This window comes from Peromyscus eremicus, chromosome 3, assembly GCF_949786415.1.
Source record: "Peromyscus eremicus chromosome 3, PerEre_H2_v1, whole genome shotgun sequence".
Classification (NCBI taxonomy): Eukaryota; Metazoa; Chordata; class Mammalia; order Rodentia; family Cricetidae; genus Peromyscus; species Peromyscus eremicus.
Window position 1 is genome coordinate 57,407,942 of NC_081418.1, and position 21,035 is coordinate 57,428,976.

Sequence of the window (21,035 nt, forward strand, 5' to 3'; positions counted from 1 at the left end):
TCGGACAGCTCAGGAAGGCAGATACAATGCAATTTCTGATCCAGTTTAAGGTGTGACATGTCAGTTCTCTTTCCTCCTCCAGAACACAGTCAAAGCTTCTAAGCCCAAGGTTGGGGGATTTCTTTTGCCTCCAAGCACATAAAGTACATAAATCGTCCCTCAAGAAAGAAGATAAGGCTCCTGGATTCCTGCTTTGTCTATCATGAAAACGAAAGGCCGGTCCGTGAGGCATTATACTGTTAGATCCATCTGCAGTGTGCTCAAATCACTCCCAAAGACTAATTCTCCAGGCTATTGCTTTCTTAGTACAACAGGCAGACAGCGGTTGTTTCTTACGCACAGGTAACTGAAAGCAGGTTCCCATCTCCCATAACTTTAACTTCTCTCTGAAAAGTAAATGTATCTCAACATGCGGTCCCAGATTCTGAAGGGTTGCAAGCTGCCCTTCCACTCCAGGAGGCAGAAATCAGGACTGGTATGGAGTGTGAGGGTTTTGATGGACAGAAGCCTGGAGCAGATCCTGAGCTTGTATTAAAATGCCCTCTGCTGGTCACTAGCCATAATCACTAAGCCTGGAAAAAGGAAAACTGCTTGTGAAACTGCCTTAGCTTTGGACTTCCAAATGTCCGTCAAATCCACGGCTGTGGGTCTGTTTGCTTCTAACGTAAAATGCCATGATGGTGTTGAAGTGTGACAGAGGCAGAGGCTTGCAGTTGTGTCCAAGGACACAGATCTTAGAGTCTTTGTGCACTACCCTTTGTGTGCTCTGTGTTTCCTGGGGACAGAGAAGACCCGTGTGATATATTTGCTTAGGTGACTAATTAAATGAATGGATCCAGCTTGTAAATAATGGATCCTGTGTACCCACCTGGTACCCAGTGGATTCTTTCTGCTTTCCAGGGTGTATTTGAGTCATATTCTTGCCTAGGTCTCAGAATCACTTCTGTTAAGATGAGGAAATGTAATGAAGATATCAAATGGTATCTTCTTTGGAAAGCCTTTCTGGGTAGAAAGGAAGAGGATATACTCTGATAGTTATAAATCTAAGGGAAGGACACCCCAAAGGAAGTAGAGTCAACTGGAAGCATGAAGGAAATAATTCAGTAAGTGTTGTCACAACGTCCAAGCATGTCATCACCCACGGCTACCAGCAGAAGTTACACTGTAAAAACAGATGGAAGAGCTAGCTTGCTCCCTCACCAACCAGACTCCCTGTCCCTGTGACAATAGCCTTAGGCTCCAGATTGCCAATCCTGTGGCCTGGGCCTGGGCCTCTGTATTTAACCCCTCCTGAGTTGAATCTCACCGTACACAATGGGGCAGCTTTGAAATAACCCACAGGGGTCTGCATCCCCCAATGCGTACATCATTCCTAAAGACCTGCCCAGCTGCCCAGAGGTGGCTGCAAAGGAAACGGGGTCATACCAATTACTAAGTGAGGAAAAGGGCGTGTGGTCAAAACACAAGCCAGAGACAGTGTGAAGTGCCCTGTTCTACACCCGTTCCCCGCACCACCCATGTCTCCCGTGAGAGCGTTGCAGCAGCCTAGCACCGCAATGGTGGAGCTTCAGCCCCAGGGCTGTCCACAGCTTAGACAATGTCAACTAATGTCCGTGTCTCTGTTTCCTCAGCTGTAGAACAGTCAGAGCATGTGTCTACAGAGTATTGTGCACGTTGATTGAAATAGCATGTGTTAAATTAATATGTTGGATTGATCTGACGTCAGTTGCCTTTCAGAGGAAGGGTAGATGCTGGTGGCTGGAGGAGGAAGTGGACTTCTGGGGTTTGAATGTGAAGTGCACCCCCACAGGGCCATGAGCTTGAACACTTACCCTATCTAGTGATGTTGTTTGGTGAGGCTGTGGAACATTAAGGAGGAGAGCTCTTGCTGGAGGAAATGAGTGGAAGACATTAAGATTTTATAGTCTGGTCCCACTCCCTGTTTGTTCCCTGATTCCCACGTTGGATACCACATGACCAGCTGCCTCACACCTACAGCCATGCCTTCCCCACTCTGATGGACTGTATCTCCTTAAACTGAAAGCCAACTAGAAAGGCTTCTTTTGGCTATCAGCAACAAGAAAAGTGACTATAAATAATGTAAGGACCAAACTGCTTTTCAGTTTGTGGGATAGTATTTGCACTGGTTCCCCAAGAATCTGGGAGCAGACATAATGTCAAGAAGTAGACTTTCTCTGGATATTAACTGAGGAACTGAGGACACGATCCACAGTGGGTCTGGCATCATCATAATGGTGAGATTCAGGGTCTGCAATAGCCTATGACTTTTATGGAGTAGACTTGAACACACAGTGGTGTTCCAGACCAAATCTAATCAGCCCCAGGATAATGACTATCCTCAGTCTTTTCTTTTGTAGGTTTTTTTTTTTGTTTTTTTTTTTTTTCGAGACAGGGTTTCTCTGTGTAGCTTTGCGCCTTTCCTGGAACTCACTTGGTAGCCCAGGCTGGCCTCGAACTCACAGAGATCCGCCTGGCTCTGCCTCCCAAATGCTGAGATTAAAGGCCTGCGCCACCACCGCCCGGCTTCTTTTGTAGTTTTAAACACATATATGCACCTACATGTGCATGCGCGCGCGCGCACGCGCACGCGCACACACACACACACACACACACACATGCATGCACATGCACACACACACACAGTGCGTGTATTTACACTCAGATGCTGTCATTCAAAAGAGACGCGAATAGGAGCTGGAAGATGGCTCAGTGGGGAAAGTACTTGCTGTGCAAGTATGAGGAACTGAGTCTGGGTCACCAGCACTCAAACAGAAGACATGCACAATGGCACATGCCCGTGACCCCAGTACATGGCAGAGAGTAGAGAAAGATGGATCTCTGAGCTTGCTGGCTGGCTAGTCTCACCAAAATGGTAGGCTTCTGGTTCAGAGAAAGACCTTGCTCAAAAAATAGAGAGTAAGAGGAAGACACCCAGTGTTGACCTATGGCTTCCACACACATTCACAGTTCATGCACACACACACACACACACACACACACACACACATCTGGATTTTTTTCTATTTTCCATTCCTGACCATCTCCGATAAAGTATCCCAGCTAGCTCTGCATCATCCCACTTATTGGAACAGGCTCCAAACACAGCATTAAAATTTCAAGTGCTTCCCAAGAAGGGAAGCTGCCTTCTAGAGCCAGCATAACTGGGCATTTACCCCAAATTCTCAAGCCACTCCCCTGAAATTGAAATGCTATTCCTGGCACACCTTCCTGCCCTCTCATGTGGAACAGTTGAAGGACATGGTTCTCAGTCCTCTGGTGGCGACCATCCTTTTATTCCATCCTGAATTCCATGCTTGCTGCCAAACCTACCAGCAATACAATACAGATAGAGCCACCACACTGAAAAGAATGCGTTTGCTGAGTTGGTTTCTTTTTAACGTCAAGGACTTTAACTATATTACAGTCAAAATCAATAGAAATGTAACCTTTTCAACCACATCAAATGAGCTCATTTGTATTAGTAGTCTCTTTCCACCATTACAGTGTGGCAGTTGCAAAAGAAGCCAGGTCAACTTAAGCTTTATTGAAAGACCATTAAGGAAACAAACTCAAACTCATTTAAATACTGAAGGCAGTACATTAAAAAAAAAAATCAATACAGTAAGAACACCCGGGTTGCTTTACTTAAACACCCCACATATGAGAATCATTTCACCATCACAGTTGAACAAACCCGTAAGCCTAGGAGGCTGCCAGTGACGGAGCAATGCTGTTTCACTAAATAGGTTTGGAGCCATGGAGCCCTTAACTTGAGCCTGATTAGACATACTGTGCCCCAGCTTTCTTCCCGTATTTAAAACATCATCATCTGGCAAAGACTCGCTGATCAATGAACACCATTTGCTTAAGGAAGCCATTAGCTCCCTGGGTTAAGGAGGCACTAATGGTAGAAAGTGCAGTTTTGTTTCTTTAAGAATAACAAACACAAGTTAAGGCTGCTGGGAAGGGCTCATGGGAGTCATGAAAATCCCCTCCTAGCCATACTAATTTGGCATCATGCTCCATATATCTATCAATAGTATGTGTTAGACTAAATATTGACCACTGACTCCATGGACTTAGTAGATTTAGATTGGACATAAACCTCTCTATGCCTCAGGGTCCCTGTCTTTGACATGCTATAACCCTTTCCTGCATACTTCCTGTTTACAAGAATCAAGAGGATCGCAAACTTCCTCAAGTTCTTCCTTGAAAACTGCAGTATATATTGCAAACTCTTGTCACAGAATATACTCAGAAGAACTATCAGACAAGTCTTTATTGGCTACAAGTCCCACCCATAACTAGTCAGTGTCAATTCCCTCTTACATTACCACTACTGGAAAATATATATCTGGGCACATGCATGTAATCAGGCTACTGTACTAGAGAGGCTGAGGCAGAAGGATTACAAGTTGGAAACCACTTTGAGCACCTTAGTGAGACTCTGCCCCAATAATTTAAAGAGGTGCTGGAATGTTTGCTTGGTGGTAAAGCACTTGCCTAGCAAGCATGAGACCCGAGTTCAATCCCTAATATGGGGGAGGGGAACCAAGTGTGGTGGTTTTCTAATTACAAGGCTAAAGGCATTCATTTGGGTGAACTCGAGGACACAGGGAATGTAAGCATTTGCTCTCCCAATCAGCCCACCTCTTACTTGTGGACACAGTTCCAGCAATTCTCCATCTTAACTCTACCAGCAGACAAGCATGTTGAAGTTTCTCCCATGATAAAAGAAAACCTTCTCTCTCCACTTCCCTGTTCCTTTGCTTTCCTTTGCAATAAAACTCTTGGGACTAGAAGTGTATGCTTGGTGTATTGAGTCCGCCTGAACCATCCTCTCTATTTGATTTTCCTGAAGTATAAATTGTATGTAATGAAGAGCAGACAAAGGAAAAGACAAAGGGTGCCGCATACAAAGCTTCCTCTTCCCCGAGACAAGTTATTCTCCCCGCACATCTACATGTCACAATGTGCAGAACACTGTAAGCCAGGGAGGCCACTCTAAGCCTTTCTATTCAGAGTGATCTGGGGGCTTGGATTCCATAAGCACAGTGTAGTGAGACCTAGATTTCACAGTAGAAACTGGTCTCCAGCCCTCCTTGTCTGTGCCCTGGAAATCAAGTTGAGTCCAACTGTCCGATCATGTGTTTAGTGAAACAAAGAGAGAAGAAACACGGGTACCCCCTCACCTGACTCCCTGAGACGACAGCCTCTCTCCATGGCTGGTCTCAACTTCCGTTCTACGAGCTTTCTTTCTCTTGACCCAAAATAGCCGAGTGGTTCCCTGAGGATGGAGAACAGGTGTCTGTCTGTCTGACCCACGATACATATGCCCAACGTGAAACTTGTACCGTCTGTGCTGCAATGCTGCCCACGGTGGCCGAGAGCACTCTCAGAGTTTCAGGGCTTAGGGGAGGGACACAGCATTTCAAACATGAAATCCCTCAGTGCTGCCTATTACACAGTCATTAGGCCTTTTTGTGTCCCTCTGGAGAAATGTCCCATAGCCCTTCAACCCGTGCCATGCTGGGATGTGTGTGTGTGTGTGTGTGTGTGTGTGTGTGTGTGTGTGTGTGTGTGTGAATGTGTGTGTCTGTGTGTGTCTGTTTGTGTGTCTGTGTGTATGTGTGTGTCTGTGTTTGTGTGTGAATGTACGTGTGTGTGTGTGAATGTCTGTATGTGTGTGTGTGTCTCTGTGTGTCTGTGTGACTGTGTGTGCCCGTGTATCTCTACCACTGTGTGTGTCCCTATCTCTGTCTCTCCCTCCCTCCCTCCTTCATCCCCCCTCCCCTCCCCCTCTTCCTCTCCCTTTCTTTTCTCTCCCTCCTCCTCATCTCTTACCTTCTTCTCCATGTCACACTGGCCTCTTCCACTATTTGGGGCAAACACAAGTTGACTCTTTCCTCATTAATCCATGAGTTGTGTTTCCCCAAAAAGAATCCAGGCACCTTAACCCATTTCGCACTATGTTCTTATGGACGTCACCAGTTTAACTTCTAGCACAGTCTCCAAGGTGACTGATAGCAAAAATTCACGTGGAAATCCTGTGTACATGTGGAGGATGATTCCATGTGGTTTGTTGAAAGGCTAAGTGAGACAGATTGTCAGGAGGCACACTGAGTCTCGTGCCAAGCCCTCCCTCTCCTTAAGAGCAGTCTGCACACCCCTAGTGTGGTGATATTATGTTTCCCAAAATATTGTGCACCCTAATAAACTTATCTGGGGTCAGAGAACAGAACAGCCACTAGGCAGACATAGAGGCCAGAAAATGGTGGCACTCACACCTTTAATCCTAGCCTTCTGGAGGCAGAGATCCATCCGGATCTCTGTGAGTTTAAAGCCACACTGGAAACAGCCAGGCAAGGTGACTCACGCCTTTAATCCCATGAAGTGAGCCTTTAATCCCAGGAAGTGATGGCAGAAAGCAGAAAGGTATATAAGGCGTGAAAACCAGGAACTAGCCTGGTTAAGCTTTTAGGCTTTTGAGCAGCACAGTTCAGCTGAGAGGCATCCAGTCTAAGGAAACAGGATCAGCTGAGGAATTAGCAAGGTGAGGTGGCTGTGGCTTGTTCTGCTTCTCTGATCATTCAGCATTCACCCCAATACCTGGCTCCAGGTTTGTTTTTATTAATAAGACCTTTTAGGATTCATGCTCTACCCTAGCATCAGGTTACCCTATGGCAGTCACTCCACACCCTGAGTGGCCTATGGGACAGGTCCACTGCTGACAGGTGTAACCTTCTTGGCCTGTGAATAGCAGATGCTAACGTAACAACCTGCTCACCACCCTGATTTCATGATATTCTCCTGTGAGGGGCACATTTTCAAATGAAATCTATGTCTAGATTAGTCCTAGCAAGAATGCTGTATTCACAGTTTGACGAAGTAGCCACTTTTTTCAACACAGAGCAGTCCCAGCCTCTGTGGGCAAACAATGGGAGATGACTGTGTGTCATCCCCACCAGACCGAATCAGGAGTCTCACTTGTATCAATGGCCTTCCTAAGGGTGCCAGACACAGCTCCCCAGTAGTTCACATGGGGACCATTCTCAACACCCTCCCTGGAACCTGTGCTGAACAAAAATTACAGAGGAGAAGTATCCTAGTTAGCTTCGGCTGTCAACTTGGCACAGCCTAGAGTCATCTGAGGGAATCTCAACTGAGGAATTGCCCAAATCAGAGTAACCTGTAGTCATGTTTGTGAGAGACAGTCGTAATTGATGACTGATATGGAAATGTCCAGCCCACTGTGGGTGGTACCTCTCCTAGGCAGGTAAGCCTGGCTTATATAAGAAAACTGGCTGAGCATAAGCCCAAGAGCAAGCCAAAAGCATCATTCTCCTCCATGAGTTTTGTTTTGACTTCCTGCTTAAGTTCCTGCCCTGACTTCTCTCAAAATGGATTGCAATCTTTAAGCTAAATTTAACCCTTTCCTCCCCTCAGCCACTTTTCAGCAGAAAGGGAACTAGAAGGGAAAAAGGCCTCAGTTATTCTCACAGAGTCTGCACGGTCCCTCAAAGACTTCCATGTCCCCATTCCTTCATCCTCATGGAGTCCATGATGACTGAACCACAGCCTCATATAATTCAATGGTATATCTGCCAGTAGCAGTTTTCAAAAGCCATGCCACCTAATTTTATTTTCCGTTCCTCCTTTGTTTCCTTTCCCCTTTCCTTCATATGTTTGTTTTTATTCCCAAGTCATCAAAATGGGTTTTGCCTTGAGATCCTCAGGGAAAATAGGACATAAAAATTAATTCATTGATGCTTATGTCAATAATTGTTATGTATGGTGACTTCAGTCAATAGCTCTTTAAGTGAATTTAAATATAAAATATATTCAAACCATGGACTAGTCCCATACTGAAATTATAAGAAGGAAATGTTAGAGACACTAGACACTGGTACAGATATCATTGCTTAAAACTCTGTAAATAGCTTCTGAATTTTCATTTGCAAGTCAGAGACACAAACCTAAAAGTATTCATTATTTTTTTTCTGACTAAATTCTTTGAAATTATGTAGTGTTTGGACCATTCATGCTACAAATGTCTTTGAAGCTGATACTATTAGGTAAATGCTAGTAACAGCTATAAAGCAAGGATTTCTCCTTTCATTTATGGATGTTTATTTTTTTTAAAGTGTACAGATTTATTGATACTAAACAATCTTCTTGGCTTTTAAAAAATCACCTGCCGCCTTAAGTAATATGTGGTGTCTCTCCAGTAGGTGGAGTATTATACTAGAGAAAGCAGAGCCACGTATAAAGCCTAATCTTTTTCTTTTTGTCATTTTGAGAAATTTTTTATATAAAACATAAATCACCTAATGGGCTCACTAATTCTTTTAATTGCATCAATACAGCAGGATCCAATTACACTAGACCTTAAGAGGCAGATGTATTTTACTGATTGCATTACCATAATAATGATGCCGTAATGACAATAGAGAGCGCTTAGAATACCTCTCCTTCTGAAATGCTTATCAAGTCATACACGAAGCCTCCTGGCATCTCTAAAAGAGAAATCATGTATGTGCACAGCAAAGAAAGATCCACCTCTGAAAGCCTTCATCTCCCCAGAGCATTCTGCCTGCAAGAAAGGAACATCCCTCCTGACTTTGGTAATGAGCCAAAGCCCCACGTGACCACTTCCAGCCTGGGAACCTGGTCAGATCACTAATGTCCCCTGGGACACCATCTCCTCCTTTACAGTCATTAAAAGGTGATGAACTAGATGTCCCAAAGGCCCCTCCCTGCTCTAAAACCCCTGATTGAACCTGGCCTTGATAGAAGCGTTTTCTTAAGCCCAAGTTCTGGGATCTAATTTGCAGAGATCATTAGGAGCATATGGCAGAGACAACTCTTAATGCACAGTTTGGGTCTCAAAACTGAGAGCTGCAGAATGACACCCTGGTGGGACAGACGCCTCTCCCCATCCACTAGCCACTGTCGGTTGGCCGTAGTGTAAATGTCTCGAAAAGTCACAATTTAAGTAATACCCCAGAGCTGGGTCTCAGCAAAAGAGTCTTCTCAGAGCCCTCACAGGGGAGCCTAGGTAATTACTACTGCTGAGGTAGAGAGAAGCACAATGTTTGCAAAGAGCCCAATAACAAGTACAATCGGGCCGACCTCCTCCTCACTTTACAAATGAGGAAGCTGAAGACCAGGGAGGCACTATGACTTGTTGACCTCACACAGATGCTCGGTGGCAGAGATGGGGATACCCCCAACCCATCTCCCAGCTGCCCCTTCTTCCTCACACTGGACATCAAGAGCTGGTTTTCAGGGGCCTCCTAATGATCAGCATAAACAGAAAAAGAAGACATAAAGTCTGTGACTCCAAAGAATAGGGATGAGGTCCTGTCAACCGTCTTTGCTACAGGATGGTATGGAAAGTGAGCCTTCGACTGACTGACTGGCTTCCCTTCTTTCATTCTCATAACCCTCTAATTTGGATTGGAGAAAGCACCTCATTACCATGTGTTTTCACCCTTAGGGAAAAAGCATGTGTAGACTTGGACAGATAGACTCAAGAGATGAACTGTCTACTTTGACCCTGGCCACCTCTGGCCTCACTTAATTAAAGTCTTCCACAGTATAGTTCTCAGAATAAGCACTAATGAATTTGCTGTATTTACAGCAGGCTGGAAGCATATTTGAGAGAGCATGGTGCATGTGGAGGACTGAGAGGAGCCAAGAAGACTCAGGCTGGAGAGGGGGAGATAGTTGTGCTCCTCTCCTCACTCTAGAATGACGCCACTCTCCTTCCGGGTCATTCACTCTCTCTCCTGGCTTGTCCACCTGTGGCTAGCTGCAGTGTTCATGGGCTTCCCCTGCATAAGGCAAGCACTGTTGTACATTCAAGCAGCTGCACGAACGCCCTTATTGCCAACCCAGTGGCAAAGGCTCTGGTCATTCTTGTTCTGGAGTTCTGCTACAGATGAAAGAGTTTCTCATCCTCTTTCTTCTCCTTAAGTATTTCTTTAAGTCATTGGGACTCAGAAGCAGCATAGACCCAAACCAAGTCTAGATAGAAGACAATGTGACTTCACATTGCTTCTACCTCCAGGCCATTCTTGAGACTGGCAGAAAGGCCATACAGGTGACCAGTAACAGGTATGTGGTTCCAGAAACTGGTTATGTTGAGACTAAGATTCTTAGGGCAGTGAGGAGTATTCCAAGGCATGAAGAGACAGAGCCCCAAAAGAGAGTCTGCTCTTGTTGCTGTTGTTGTTGTTGTTGTTGTTGTTGTTGTTGTTGTTGTTGTTGTCTTCAGGGTGGACCAGGCTTCCTCACTCCAACCTGATGTCCTTAACAGTTTACAAGCACTTCCATCAACTGAGTCACTCATATAACATTCTCAAAGAACAAATGTTCTAAGAGAAGAACTGGGGTACCCACAGCTATACACACACACACACACACACACACACACACACACACACACACCAGCATGGTTCAGCCAGTGATTCTTTTAATAAAGTTTATGTGGGCACCCATCAAGTTACAAGCCCATTCCCTATGGATCAGAGATTGACAAATAGGGCTGCAGAAAAAGAAAAACATGCAAGAGTCTAGAAGTCTGTTGATGTCTCAAGGGCTCCACCACTGGGGACTGTTTCTTCTCTGCCTGCTCAACCCAGAGATCAACACTTCACAAGCATGTATGCTATCAGGTAAATGGGTTGTGTTCCTTGTCCTCATGAAGTCATGGTCTCCAGGGGTGAAGAGAATAGGGCCATGCACCATGACTCGTGGTAGATCCATAAGCAACTCCACACGTTCTCTTCCATTCTCATTAGTGGTCATCCTGTGTCTTCTCCATTAATGAAGGCAGGTTGGTTCTGGAGTCAGAAGGTGGCAGAAAACCATAGGTGAATTCAGTCTTGACATTGCAGACAAGTCTTGTCCTTCCCTATTCCTCTTGTGGATGGGCCCAGGCCTGTGAATGCCCCATCTGCTGGCCCCCAGTAGACTATGGATTAAGATGGGAGGTGAAGGAATGGCCTTCACTCCACAAACACTGTCTTCCTTGAAGTCTACAGGAGTTTGCGGTTTGGAAAGGATGGGCAGATGTACAGACTGTGAGCTGGTAGTGAGTGCCCACTTTGTCCTTGCCCATGTTCAGTCTTTAGGTTCAACTTAGAATCAAAGCATTCATCGACGTGGTATGTTCTGGGCTGGGGATGTAGCTCAGCTGGTAGAGTGCTTGCCTAGCACACATGAAGCCTTGGCTTTAACCCCAGCACTCCCATAAACTAGGTGTGGTAACACATGCTTGTAATCCCAGCACTCAAAAGACAGAGGCAGGAATTCAAGGTCACCTTCAACTACATAGTAAGTTCAAGGCCAACTTGAGATACATGAGATCCTATCTCAACTAAATAAAAAATGAATGAATGGATGAATAATTGTATGGATGAACAGGATATGTTCTACATTCAGTATCTCTAATTTAATTCTAAGTATTACTTAAAATTAGGCATCAGGAAAGGGACAAGAAATCTCAGGCCTTATTAATACTTCCGTATGGCAGAGGCAGGGTCTGCAGCAGACCTGTGCCCTAGCATCTCAGGAGAGGGTGCCTGGTCCCTCCACTGCCAGGAACAGTCCATGATGTCTAGATATTTCCTCTCTGTGCCTCCCCTAGCTTCTCTGTTCCATCCCTCAAACACAAACAGGCTGATGAAATCTCTTCCAACTCTGCCAATGCAAACTGTGGCTTAAAAATGGAAATGAACTGAAACTACACACTAATACCTGAAAGGCCATTAAAGCTTTACATCCCTGTGTAGAACATGAGGCCCAGCCAGCATCAGTATGCTTTCAATGGCTTCATGGTAAATGTTGAACAAATTAGTGTCCCCTTAAGGTTGTCCTGGGGCACATGGAGTCACAGTCTTTAATTTTAATGAGACTCTATTACACAATCTCTTATCGCCTCTTAACTGCCAGGAAAATGACCACCAGCTTAATGTTCAGCAAAATAGCTCACTTGGACCTCAAAGAAATTACCTTGAAATTATTACACTTAACCGTGGCCAATGCACTAGGGTTCATTTGAGAAGAGGCGGCCACCTGGCACTTCCAGCAAAAAGATACGTCATATCCTTGGGCTTTTCAGGTTTAGCTTTTTCTGGCCTTATCTGATTTGATGCATGTTCCCTTCAGAATGCAAATATTTAAAATGCAGGCGACGCTGAGTCCCTTTCCTGATTGACGGGGCCAGGCAGCTTCAGCTGAGGAGACTGTACCTCTGCTAGCTAGTTTTATGTCAGTTTGACACAGGCTAGAGTCATTTGGGAAGAGGGAACCTCAACTGAAAAAAAAATTTCTCCGACAGATTGGTCTGTATACAAGCCTGTGGGACATGTTCTTGGTTGATGTGGGAGGGGCCAGCTTACTGTGGGCGGTGCCGTCCCTGGGCTGATGATGCTGGTGCTGTAAGGAAGCAGGATGAGCAAGCCATGGGGAGCAAGCCATGAGCAGCAAGCCATGAGGAGCGCCTCCACGGCCTCTGCCTCAGCTTCTGACTCCAGGTTCCTGCCGTGACTTCCTTCGATGCGGACATATAAGCTGAAATAAGCCCTCTCCTCTCCATGTTGCTTATGGTCATGGTGTTTTGCCACAGCACCAGAAACCCTAACTAAGACGGTGCCTGCAGCTGGTCAGGCTGTCTCTGTAGTCATTAGCAGGCTAAGAAGGTCAATCCCATCCCTCTTGGCAACATTGGACTTTTAAAAATAATACCAGGGAAGTAAAAATAGCACTGTTTCATATCTACTAAATAAAATTGTATATGAAGAGCCTAGCATAAAGCCTTGGTCACGATTGTTCAACAGCAGCCACTGTTTTTTTTTCTGTTAGCGCCACAGCAGCCCATTCCCAGCAAAGACCTCTAGACCCACGTTTTCTCCCAGACAAAAGCAGGTTTATCACACCTTGCCAAATAAAGGCACAGCAGTCTGAGTTCAAACGAGAGACAGAACCCACATGGCCTGTTTAAACATAAAAAGAAACTACGATAAAGGGAGAATATAAAATATAGGCACCCCAAAGCTGGCAAAGCACATCCCAGGAAGGAGGGATATGGAAGGTTTCCAAATGCTGGATGCTAGAGGTAAAACTTAGGATCTCCACCTGGGCCTAGGGATTAAGTCATCCTGGGACAAAGCAGTTACTAGACAGATTGCTTGAGGAAGAGAACGTTTGCTCAGGTTTGGGATTGCACGGGGCCCTTCATGCTCTTGTATCGGCTTCCTACTACACTGTAACAACACACATAAGAACACAAACTTAGAGACCTAAAGCCACATAGATAGTTTTTCTCACTGTCTGTAGGTAGTCTGGCATCAATGTGAATGGCTGAAGCCAATGGCTCAAAGGCACCACCTTCTGGATGGATGCACCCGTGCAGCCTTACATCTGATGGGTGCTGCACTTCTTACTTACTGTTCCTTCTGAAAGCCACAGAGGCTATAGCCTCCCACGTCTGACAGGAGAGCTGGTTCCTTCCCCTTGTTCAGCTTCCAGAAGTTGCCTGCATTCCTCAGCCCTTCCCCACACCATTCCTGCTGCTGGCTTTAATGTCACAGTGCCTTCTCTTCACTCCAACCTATTGGTGAAATTATTAAGGCCACTCCATGTAGTTAAAAGGAAGATTTATTTAGTGGATAACTTACAAATGAAGGGATAGGTAGGTCGCAGGGTCTGGGGAAGGTGTATCGCAGTCCAGCGGTGTTCTCCAGAGAACTCTGCTCGGTCAACCTCCACCGTCAAGGGTCCATGAACAGAAAGAGCGCTTGCCCATCCAGATCTCAGGTCCCCAGGTGCCTCTCTTGGCCCCGCCTTGTAGGCTTGACAGTTGCCAAAGCCTCAATGGGGGTTGGAACTTCCAGATCAAAGCTGGAATGGCTACCCACTACATCTCCCCCTTTTTGTCTAAATAAGAAGGTTCTAACCTAATACAAGACTATATACAAAGGAATGGTTATCAAATATTGTCCAGGAATGATGAGGGATAATGACCTAGATAAGATGGAACTACAACCAATGCAAACAATATCAAGCAAGAAATACATACTAAAATCCAGAGAAGTATAGAGCATAGGTAAATGGTATGTTACAAAGATCATTCCAAAAGGTGTCCTATCCTAAAAAACCTGAATCTAATACTTAATATGTTCTATCTAAGATATTATATATACTAAGTTGTAACTATAACTGCTAGTCTTCAATCCCATCAAAGACCTGAGAAGGAATATAATGGTACCTGAGAAATGGTAGATGGATGCAAGTAACTTTCGGGAATCTTGCAAGAGTAGACCGAGACAGCTGGCAGCCTGGACAGTCACCTAATGTTTCTCAGCATTGTTGGTACATTCAAATTGGCTGCAGGCCTAAAGTATCTGACAGACCATTTTCAGAAGCAGGAATTCTGAAAGACCATCTTACCCTGTCTTGGCAGAGTACAGTGGTCACTTTCCTTGTGTCCCACTTGTCCAAAAAGGACAGCATTGCATTCGTACTGTCAGCAGTCGAGGCAAGGGCAGTTCTTTGCCCAGTAGGCCGTTTTGTGCCAAGAAGACAAACTTCCAAATGGAAATGTCTTAGAAGCCCAGCATTCTCTCGGGATCAAATTGGTGCTGCCAGGAGCAATTGTGTCTCACATCAATAGAATTCTAAGTTATTTAAATGCCATATTCTCTAGGTCTATGAAGTGTTTGAAGATTACCTGTCCATCTGACCTATGTATCTGTAAATCTGGATAACCTAACTAATGTAACTATAGAGATGACAAGCATAGGTGACTATAAATCTATAAGTCTTATCTACCGAAATAACCTAAGGACTAAGGCTTCACGTAAACAAGGTAGACAGTCTATAAGCAAATGTATGGTAAAGAACAATGACTTCAAAATTGTGACAATATACAAGATATTTATAACAGAGGTAGGAATATATAGTGTGATATGCAATGTGACAATAATCTTAAATATATATCAATATACCGAATATCCTAAACAGAAGTAGAACATACATAAAGTATGACAGATATAAATTTACATTTGTATCAATATACAAATATTTCAAATAAGAGTAGAAATATATGTACATTATAACAAATATAGTTCTGTACTTGTATCAATATACAAATTATCTTAAACAGGAATATAAAAATAGTTTACATTTGTATCAACGTATAAGAATCCATAACAGTGCAAATTACAGTGCAAATTATCTAAGGCTGCTATTTTACTAAATTTGTTTACTAGTCTATACAATAATCTACCATAATATCTTATACCTATCCATTCCATTTCTTCTTTTCCCTTTTTTTTTTCAATTAGGAGAATACTGAGTCTAATATTTTCTTCCACCCCCAACCCTATAACCATCATCCATAACCCTGAGAATTATGAAACCTAAGGGAGAAGGGGTGTCATTTTCTTAGAATTGCTTCTTGCTGTTTAGGGGGTAATGTTATCGCTGTTGGGTACTGTGTGAAAGCTCAGATAGTTAAATCTCAGTTAGGCTAACTGTAGGTTCTGCAACAAGTCTTAGAGTAATGGGTAAGATTGTCTGAAATTCTGGCAAGAAGTGTAGCATGATGATGATTACCATGGCATCATTCTGGATTGGGTAGAGTTGTTGTTGTTGGGGCCCCATCTTCCTTCTAGAGACTTCAGAGATTGCTATTGGAAAAACGTATTTGTTATCAAAATGGAAAGTTTGGATTTAAAGAGGACATAGCGTGTAAGAAAGGATTCTGAGAAATCAAGAGTAAGCATGGAGAGAGAGAATTAGGATCTTGAAGACAATGGACCTTTTTTTTAAGTTAAAAGGAAGATTTATTTAGTGGATAACTTACAAATGAAGGGATAGGTAGGTCGCGGGGTCTGGGGAAGGTGTATCGCAGTCCAGCGGTGTTCTCTGGAGAACTCTGCTCGGTCAACCTCCACCGTCAAGGGTCCATGAACAGAGAGAGTGCTTGCCCATCCAGATCTCGGGGCCCCAGGTGCCTCTCTTGGCCCCGCCTTGTAGGCTTGACAGTTGCCAAAGCCTCATTGGGGGTTGGAACTTCCAGATAAAGCTGGAATGGCTACCCACTACAGCAACCCTCCAGCCTCCCTCCTATGGGGGCTCCTGTGATCCCCAGAGGTCTGTGACATACTCTCCCCACCTCTTACCCACATCTTCACAGTCCCTCTTGCTGTGTTCAGGTCAGCAGAACTAGGCAGTGGATGTCTCTGGGGTCACCGTTCTGCCCACCACATCTCTGTTCTGAGGTAATTCCAGGGTGCTCTCTGCCCTCTGCCATGGCCATGAGGAACCTGGTTGACACTGGTCCACTGAGAAGTTCTTCATGTCTTCTGGGGACAGCATGGCTCTGTGACAAACCATCAGCTGTCTTCCTGGGAACTGTTTTCCCTTGTCTGTTCTGCTCACAGCAACTCCCCTGTTCTCACCACAATTCTGTGCCTACCAGTCTACCTACAGCTTCCTTCCCAGCCACGAAGCAGATGGGGTTGGGGGGTTGGGAGAGTGAGAGAGTAGAGAGGGCAGAGAGCAGGAGTATGAGGCAGGGGAATTCTCACCCATGGTGGGAGGAGAAATGGGTAGTGTTCTCTTGTCTCCCAGCATCCCTCCTGCTGGTCTTCATTAAAAAATTTCTTCCTGCCTTCCAGCTTAACCCCATGACTGTTAAAGGCCAGCATTTGCCATATTTTAATTGTAATAAAACACTTTCTCCCAAAATCTTCTTTGGGGTATTACTCACGTGATACACTGAGGCTGATAATTACTCCTGTGACGTGCATAACTCACTGTAACTGAGCATGTAATGTGGATTGGAATGATTTAGCATTGCCCTTAGATTTTTGTTCCATTTTGATGTTGTTGTTGTATTTTGTTATTCTCTTTGTTTTGCTTTCACACTATAGTCCAGGCTGGTCTTGAACTCACTGGTTCAATTCCCAGCACCCACATGGAAGCTCACAATCCTCTGTAACTCCAGCCCTAGGGGATCTGATGTTCTCCTCTGATCTCTGTGAGCACTGAATGCATGTAGGACACAGTCATACATGCAGGTAAAACACCCATACACATAATAAAATAAAATAAAATAAAATAGTATTAGTTTTTACTCAATTTTTAAACAAATGGAAGAATATAATTAGAATTAATTATCACATGGTGGTATTTTTTCCTGAAAGTCTATATTATTATTTTTCTGTGATGGATATATATTAGTTTATCCATTTTAAGTGCATTAGCAAAATATATTACCTTATAAGGAATATTGAGTGCTCCCAGGAAACCCACTACTATGTATACTAAGTTAAAATTATTAATTTTTAAAATCCTGCCTTTTTAAAAAAAAATGAACCATTTTGGGGCAGAGTATCACTGTGTGATAGTAGAACGGACCATTTGTTAACCTTGGCATTAAAAAAACCTAACCATTTTAACAAAGGTATGCTGTAGTTACCCAAGTGGGCCATCAGAGGGCGCCAAAGCAGGCTGCTTATATTTATCAGCAGAACCAGAGTGGCTTGGTCCCGAGGTATTTCTAGCAGACTTAAAATGGGCAAATAGATAGAATAATGTTTGTTAGTGACATATTTTAGTACATTTTTTCAACATACAAAAAATTTAACATTATCACTTCCCTGAAAGTCGGGTTCTCAAAAATTCCGGAGATATGTAGATTCTTAACACTTAGCTCTGATAGTTATCAATCTCTAAGTTGCTAAGAAGGATCCAGACGAGTGGTGATAAGGATTGCTCATCGGAGTGGCCAGCTGTCAATGGAGGTTACCAGTATCCAGTGTGGTACAGCCCCCACTCCACCCCCGACAAGTTGCTGGTCTTCCTCTGCACACCACACAGGGCCATCGAACCTGCTTCCTTTTGACCCACACCTGCCTCACTGCCCTGAGCTGGTTTAGAACTCTCTTCTAAAGGATGAGTGTGTCACAGAAAAGCCTAGAAAGTTCCAAGAGCTCGCAGCTGGGGACGCACACGAAGACCATAACTGTCATGTCTGTGACGCTGTGACTCCATTGTCTGCACCTGCACATGGGGAATGTGACCAGAAATAATGGGCATTGCTCCAGCTGTCACTTTTGATGATTTTCCTCTCTTCCACTTGGGAAGATCAAATTCTGCCGGAGGGACATGTGCCCTTCACCACCACCACCACCACCACCACCACCACCACCACCACCACCACCACCCTCAGCCTCTAGGGATGCTAACTGTGGCAGAAAATCTCATCTATGAAAAGCAATGTGGCCATATTGAATTGCAGCATGAGGAGGGAGGTTCATCTGAGGGTCAGCATTCCTCTGTAAGCAGATAGTGTCAGAAAGTGGAGTTAAGAGTTCAGTGAGAGAATCCTTTTTAAAACATAACTATATCGGTGTATGACCATCTAGTTCAGAGGCCAGCACTGGCGATCAAATCAAGCAGGTTTACTTAGGATGGATCTTAATCCAGCCAGCAAATCACTCAGCTCTAAGGAAGAGATGTCCTCCATCCATCTCTTCAGGCTGGACTTCAGATCCTGCGCTGTTGAAATCGTTTCCAGAAACCAGGGTTCAAAGAGTGACATCATCACTCCTGGGATAGTGACATTCTAACAGTGTGTGTCACGTTCTTCCCACAGCTCGACCATTATCCTTCTGCAAGTTACCATCTGCCCAGCTCCTCTGACACGTTCTTCAATTCTCCCAAGTCGCTCTTCCTTGGAAAAGTTATAGGTAAGTCTTTGGTTCTTCGGGTATGAGTGCAGTGTTAGGAATGTACCTGACACACGTCTTACGCTGCAGTACGTGTGAATTTGCATTTTTAACTATAGACCTCTCTCAGTGAGGTCAACCCTGAGCATCCTTGTACGAGGAAACCTAGGTAGTGGTTGACAGCGGCTCACAGGAGTGTTACAAAATCCTCTTTGGGGTATTGTTCATGTGACACACTGAGGCTGCTAACTACACCTGTGACATGCATTATGATTAGCATAGAGTGCGGCATCTCAGGCAATGCCTGAAATGGAACTGCTATTATATGGCATCTATTATAAAGCAAGATGCAATTATAAACTCCCAGCTCCCCTCTGTAAAATGTGTTCTTTGGTGTATTAAAGGCCTCTGCCTATTCACAACATTTAATTTAACCTCTTCCTGATGATTCACTCCTAAGAAATTTGTCTAATGTCATTTGCAGATTATAAGGTCATGAAGTAGAGGACTCATCCCCTCCATGTGACTGAATTTATAAGCACCTTTGTCCTTTCCTTCCATATAAGAAATAGGAGTTACCTAGATGAAAAACCAAGTGCTATTGCTTATGAATACTTTTAGTGTTTTACATGACATCAACAAAATTTCTCTTTCCTGTGAGAATGTCTGTCATGAAGTAGATGTCAGTGTCTGCATGAAGCACAGCCCACATCTCAAGGGGATAAAAGATCACTTATCCTGAGCCACATAGGCATGACCATGGGCAGGAAACATGGTTCAGATTGCCCCCATATAACACTTTCCAATGTGGAAATAATTACATGAGCTTTCATAGTCACAGGACATGTCGTAAATCAAAGCACTGTTCAGACACGTTGATGGGATATCAAACAGAGGACTTCTGCTGTATGTTGTTTCTGATGGTGTTCTTAGCCTTGGGGTTGATGAAAGAATGCTTTGTTAATACATTGCGAACTTCTACCTGAGTGGACACATGTTAGGTGGGCAATGAATAGTTAACAGGACTGGAGATAATAGCTTGGTTCTGGATCTGCAACATTCCAACTCTTCACAGTCACAAAGTTCTCATCAGTCAATCAGCCTTTAAAATATTTGACCTAGGTGTGGCTTTTTCTGGGCTCTTCAGTTCACAGTGGTAACATATAGATTTGGAGAAAGGTCACTCTGTCTAGTGGGCATTGGTAATGCTATTTCACGAGGCCACTTTGCTCACTGTACAGTATGCCAATTTGTGAAGCCACAAGTTTTTCAAAACTGAATTTACTCACAGACCAGCCAAACGTGAAGAAAAGGAGCCTCTGAAGCCATGTGCACCTCCCCAAGATAAGGTTTAGGGGTTTTCATAAGATAAGGAAACAGGGTGTTCTGAGGTGTGAAGGAAGGTGACCAGAGGTCAAGAAGAGTGAAGTGATCAGTAGCCTACACATGCAAACGCTGTCTCCATAGAATATATGTTCTGAAAATGGCCCTGATAGTGTGATCTGTGGTAGAGTTTGGGGCCCTGTGACGTCAGAAGGTTGCCTGTCAATCACTTATGCAGACCTGAAACATGGGGGCTTCAACCGATTTGAGCTAGGCAAGGTTATCTGAAAACACAATCTGTCTTTACCAAGGTGACCTACTGTTAATCCCAAAGATGAGAGGAGAAACATGACAAGGTGGTCAAAACAAGGTAGTCATAACAACCTTTTGAAACAAAGGTAGGTTTACAAGATGGTATTATAACTTTCTGAGACAAAGGAATGATAGCAAGATAGTCATATGTGACATTAATAACCTTTTGAGACAGAGGTTGCTGTTTCCTGAACAGGCAGTACAGAGCCATTTGTAGTGAAGGTTATAGGTGGGCAGAGCCCAATCCTTGAGAAACAGGTTTAATCACAAACAGGAATGAGCCTAGTTTGTCTTTACTATAAGATGGTTTTCAAGCCTAAGATGGAGGCAGGCTGGTTCATCACTAGCATGCTTGAGATAAGCAGCCTAGAGTCAAGTCAGCAGGGTCTCACTTTACTATTTAGTTAGGAGTCTCCCAAAACAACTGAGCAGGCTGAGAATATAAGGCCAGTGCTGCTGGAAGCTTCTTTGGCATTTCCCTGGGTTCAAAAGAAAGAGCCTTGAGAGGGAGAACAGCTCATGCCTCTTATAAGAAGAAGAATTGGTTAGCTTCATTATAAAGACTTGGTTACATCAGCCAGAGAGCATTAATTAAAATACAGCGGCAGGGTCACAAAATGAGGGACAAACAGG

The 21,035-nt window shown here is 44.2% G+C and overlaps 1 protein-coding gene across 1 annotated transcript in view; it reads left to right on the forward strand.

Moving 5' to 3' along the window:
* Positions 1-21,035, forward strand: part of Cntnap2 (contactin associated protein 2) — a 1,432,736-nt gene that overhangs the window by 1,344,388 nt on the left and 67,313 nt on the right. Inside the window, exon 21 of the mRNA XM_059257035.1 lies at positions 18,695-18,788. Within this exon, the coding sequence (XP_059113018.1) occupies positions 18,695-18,788 (94 nt within the window). The remainder of the gene's footprint in view (positions 1-18,694; positions 18,789-21,035) is intronic.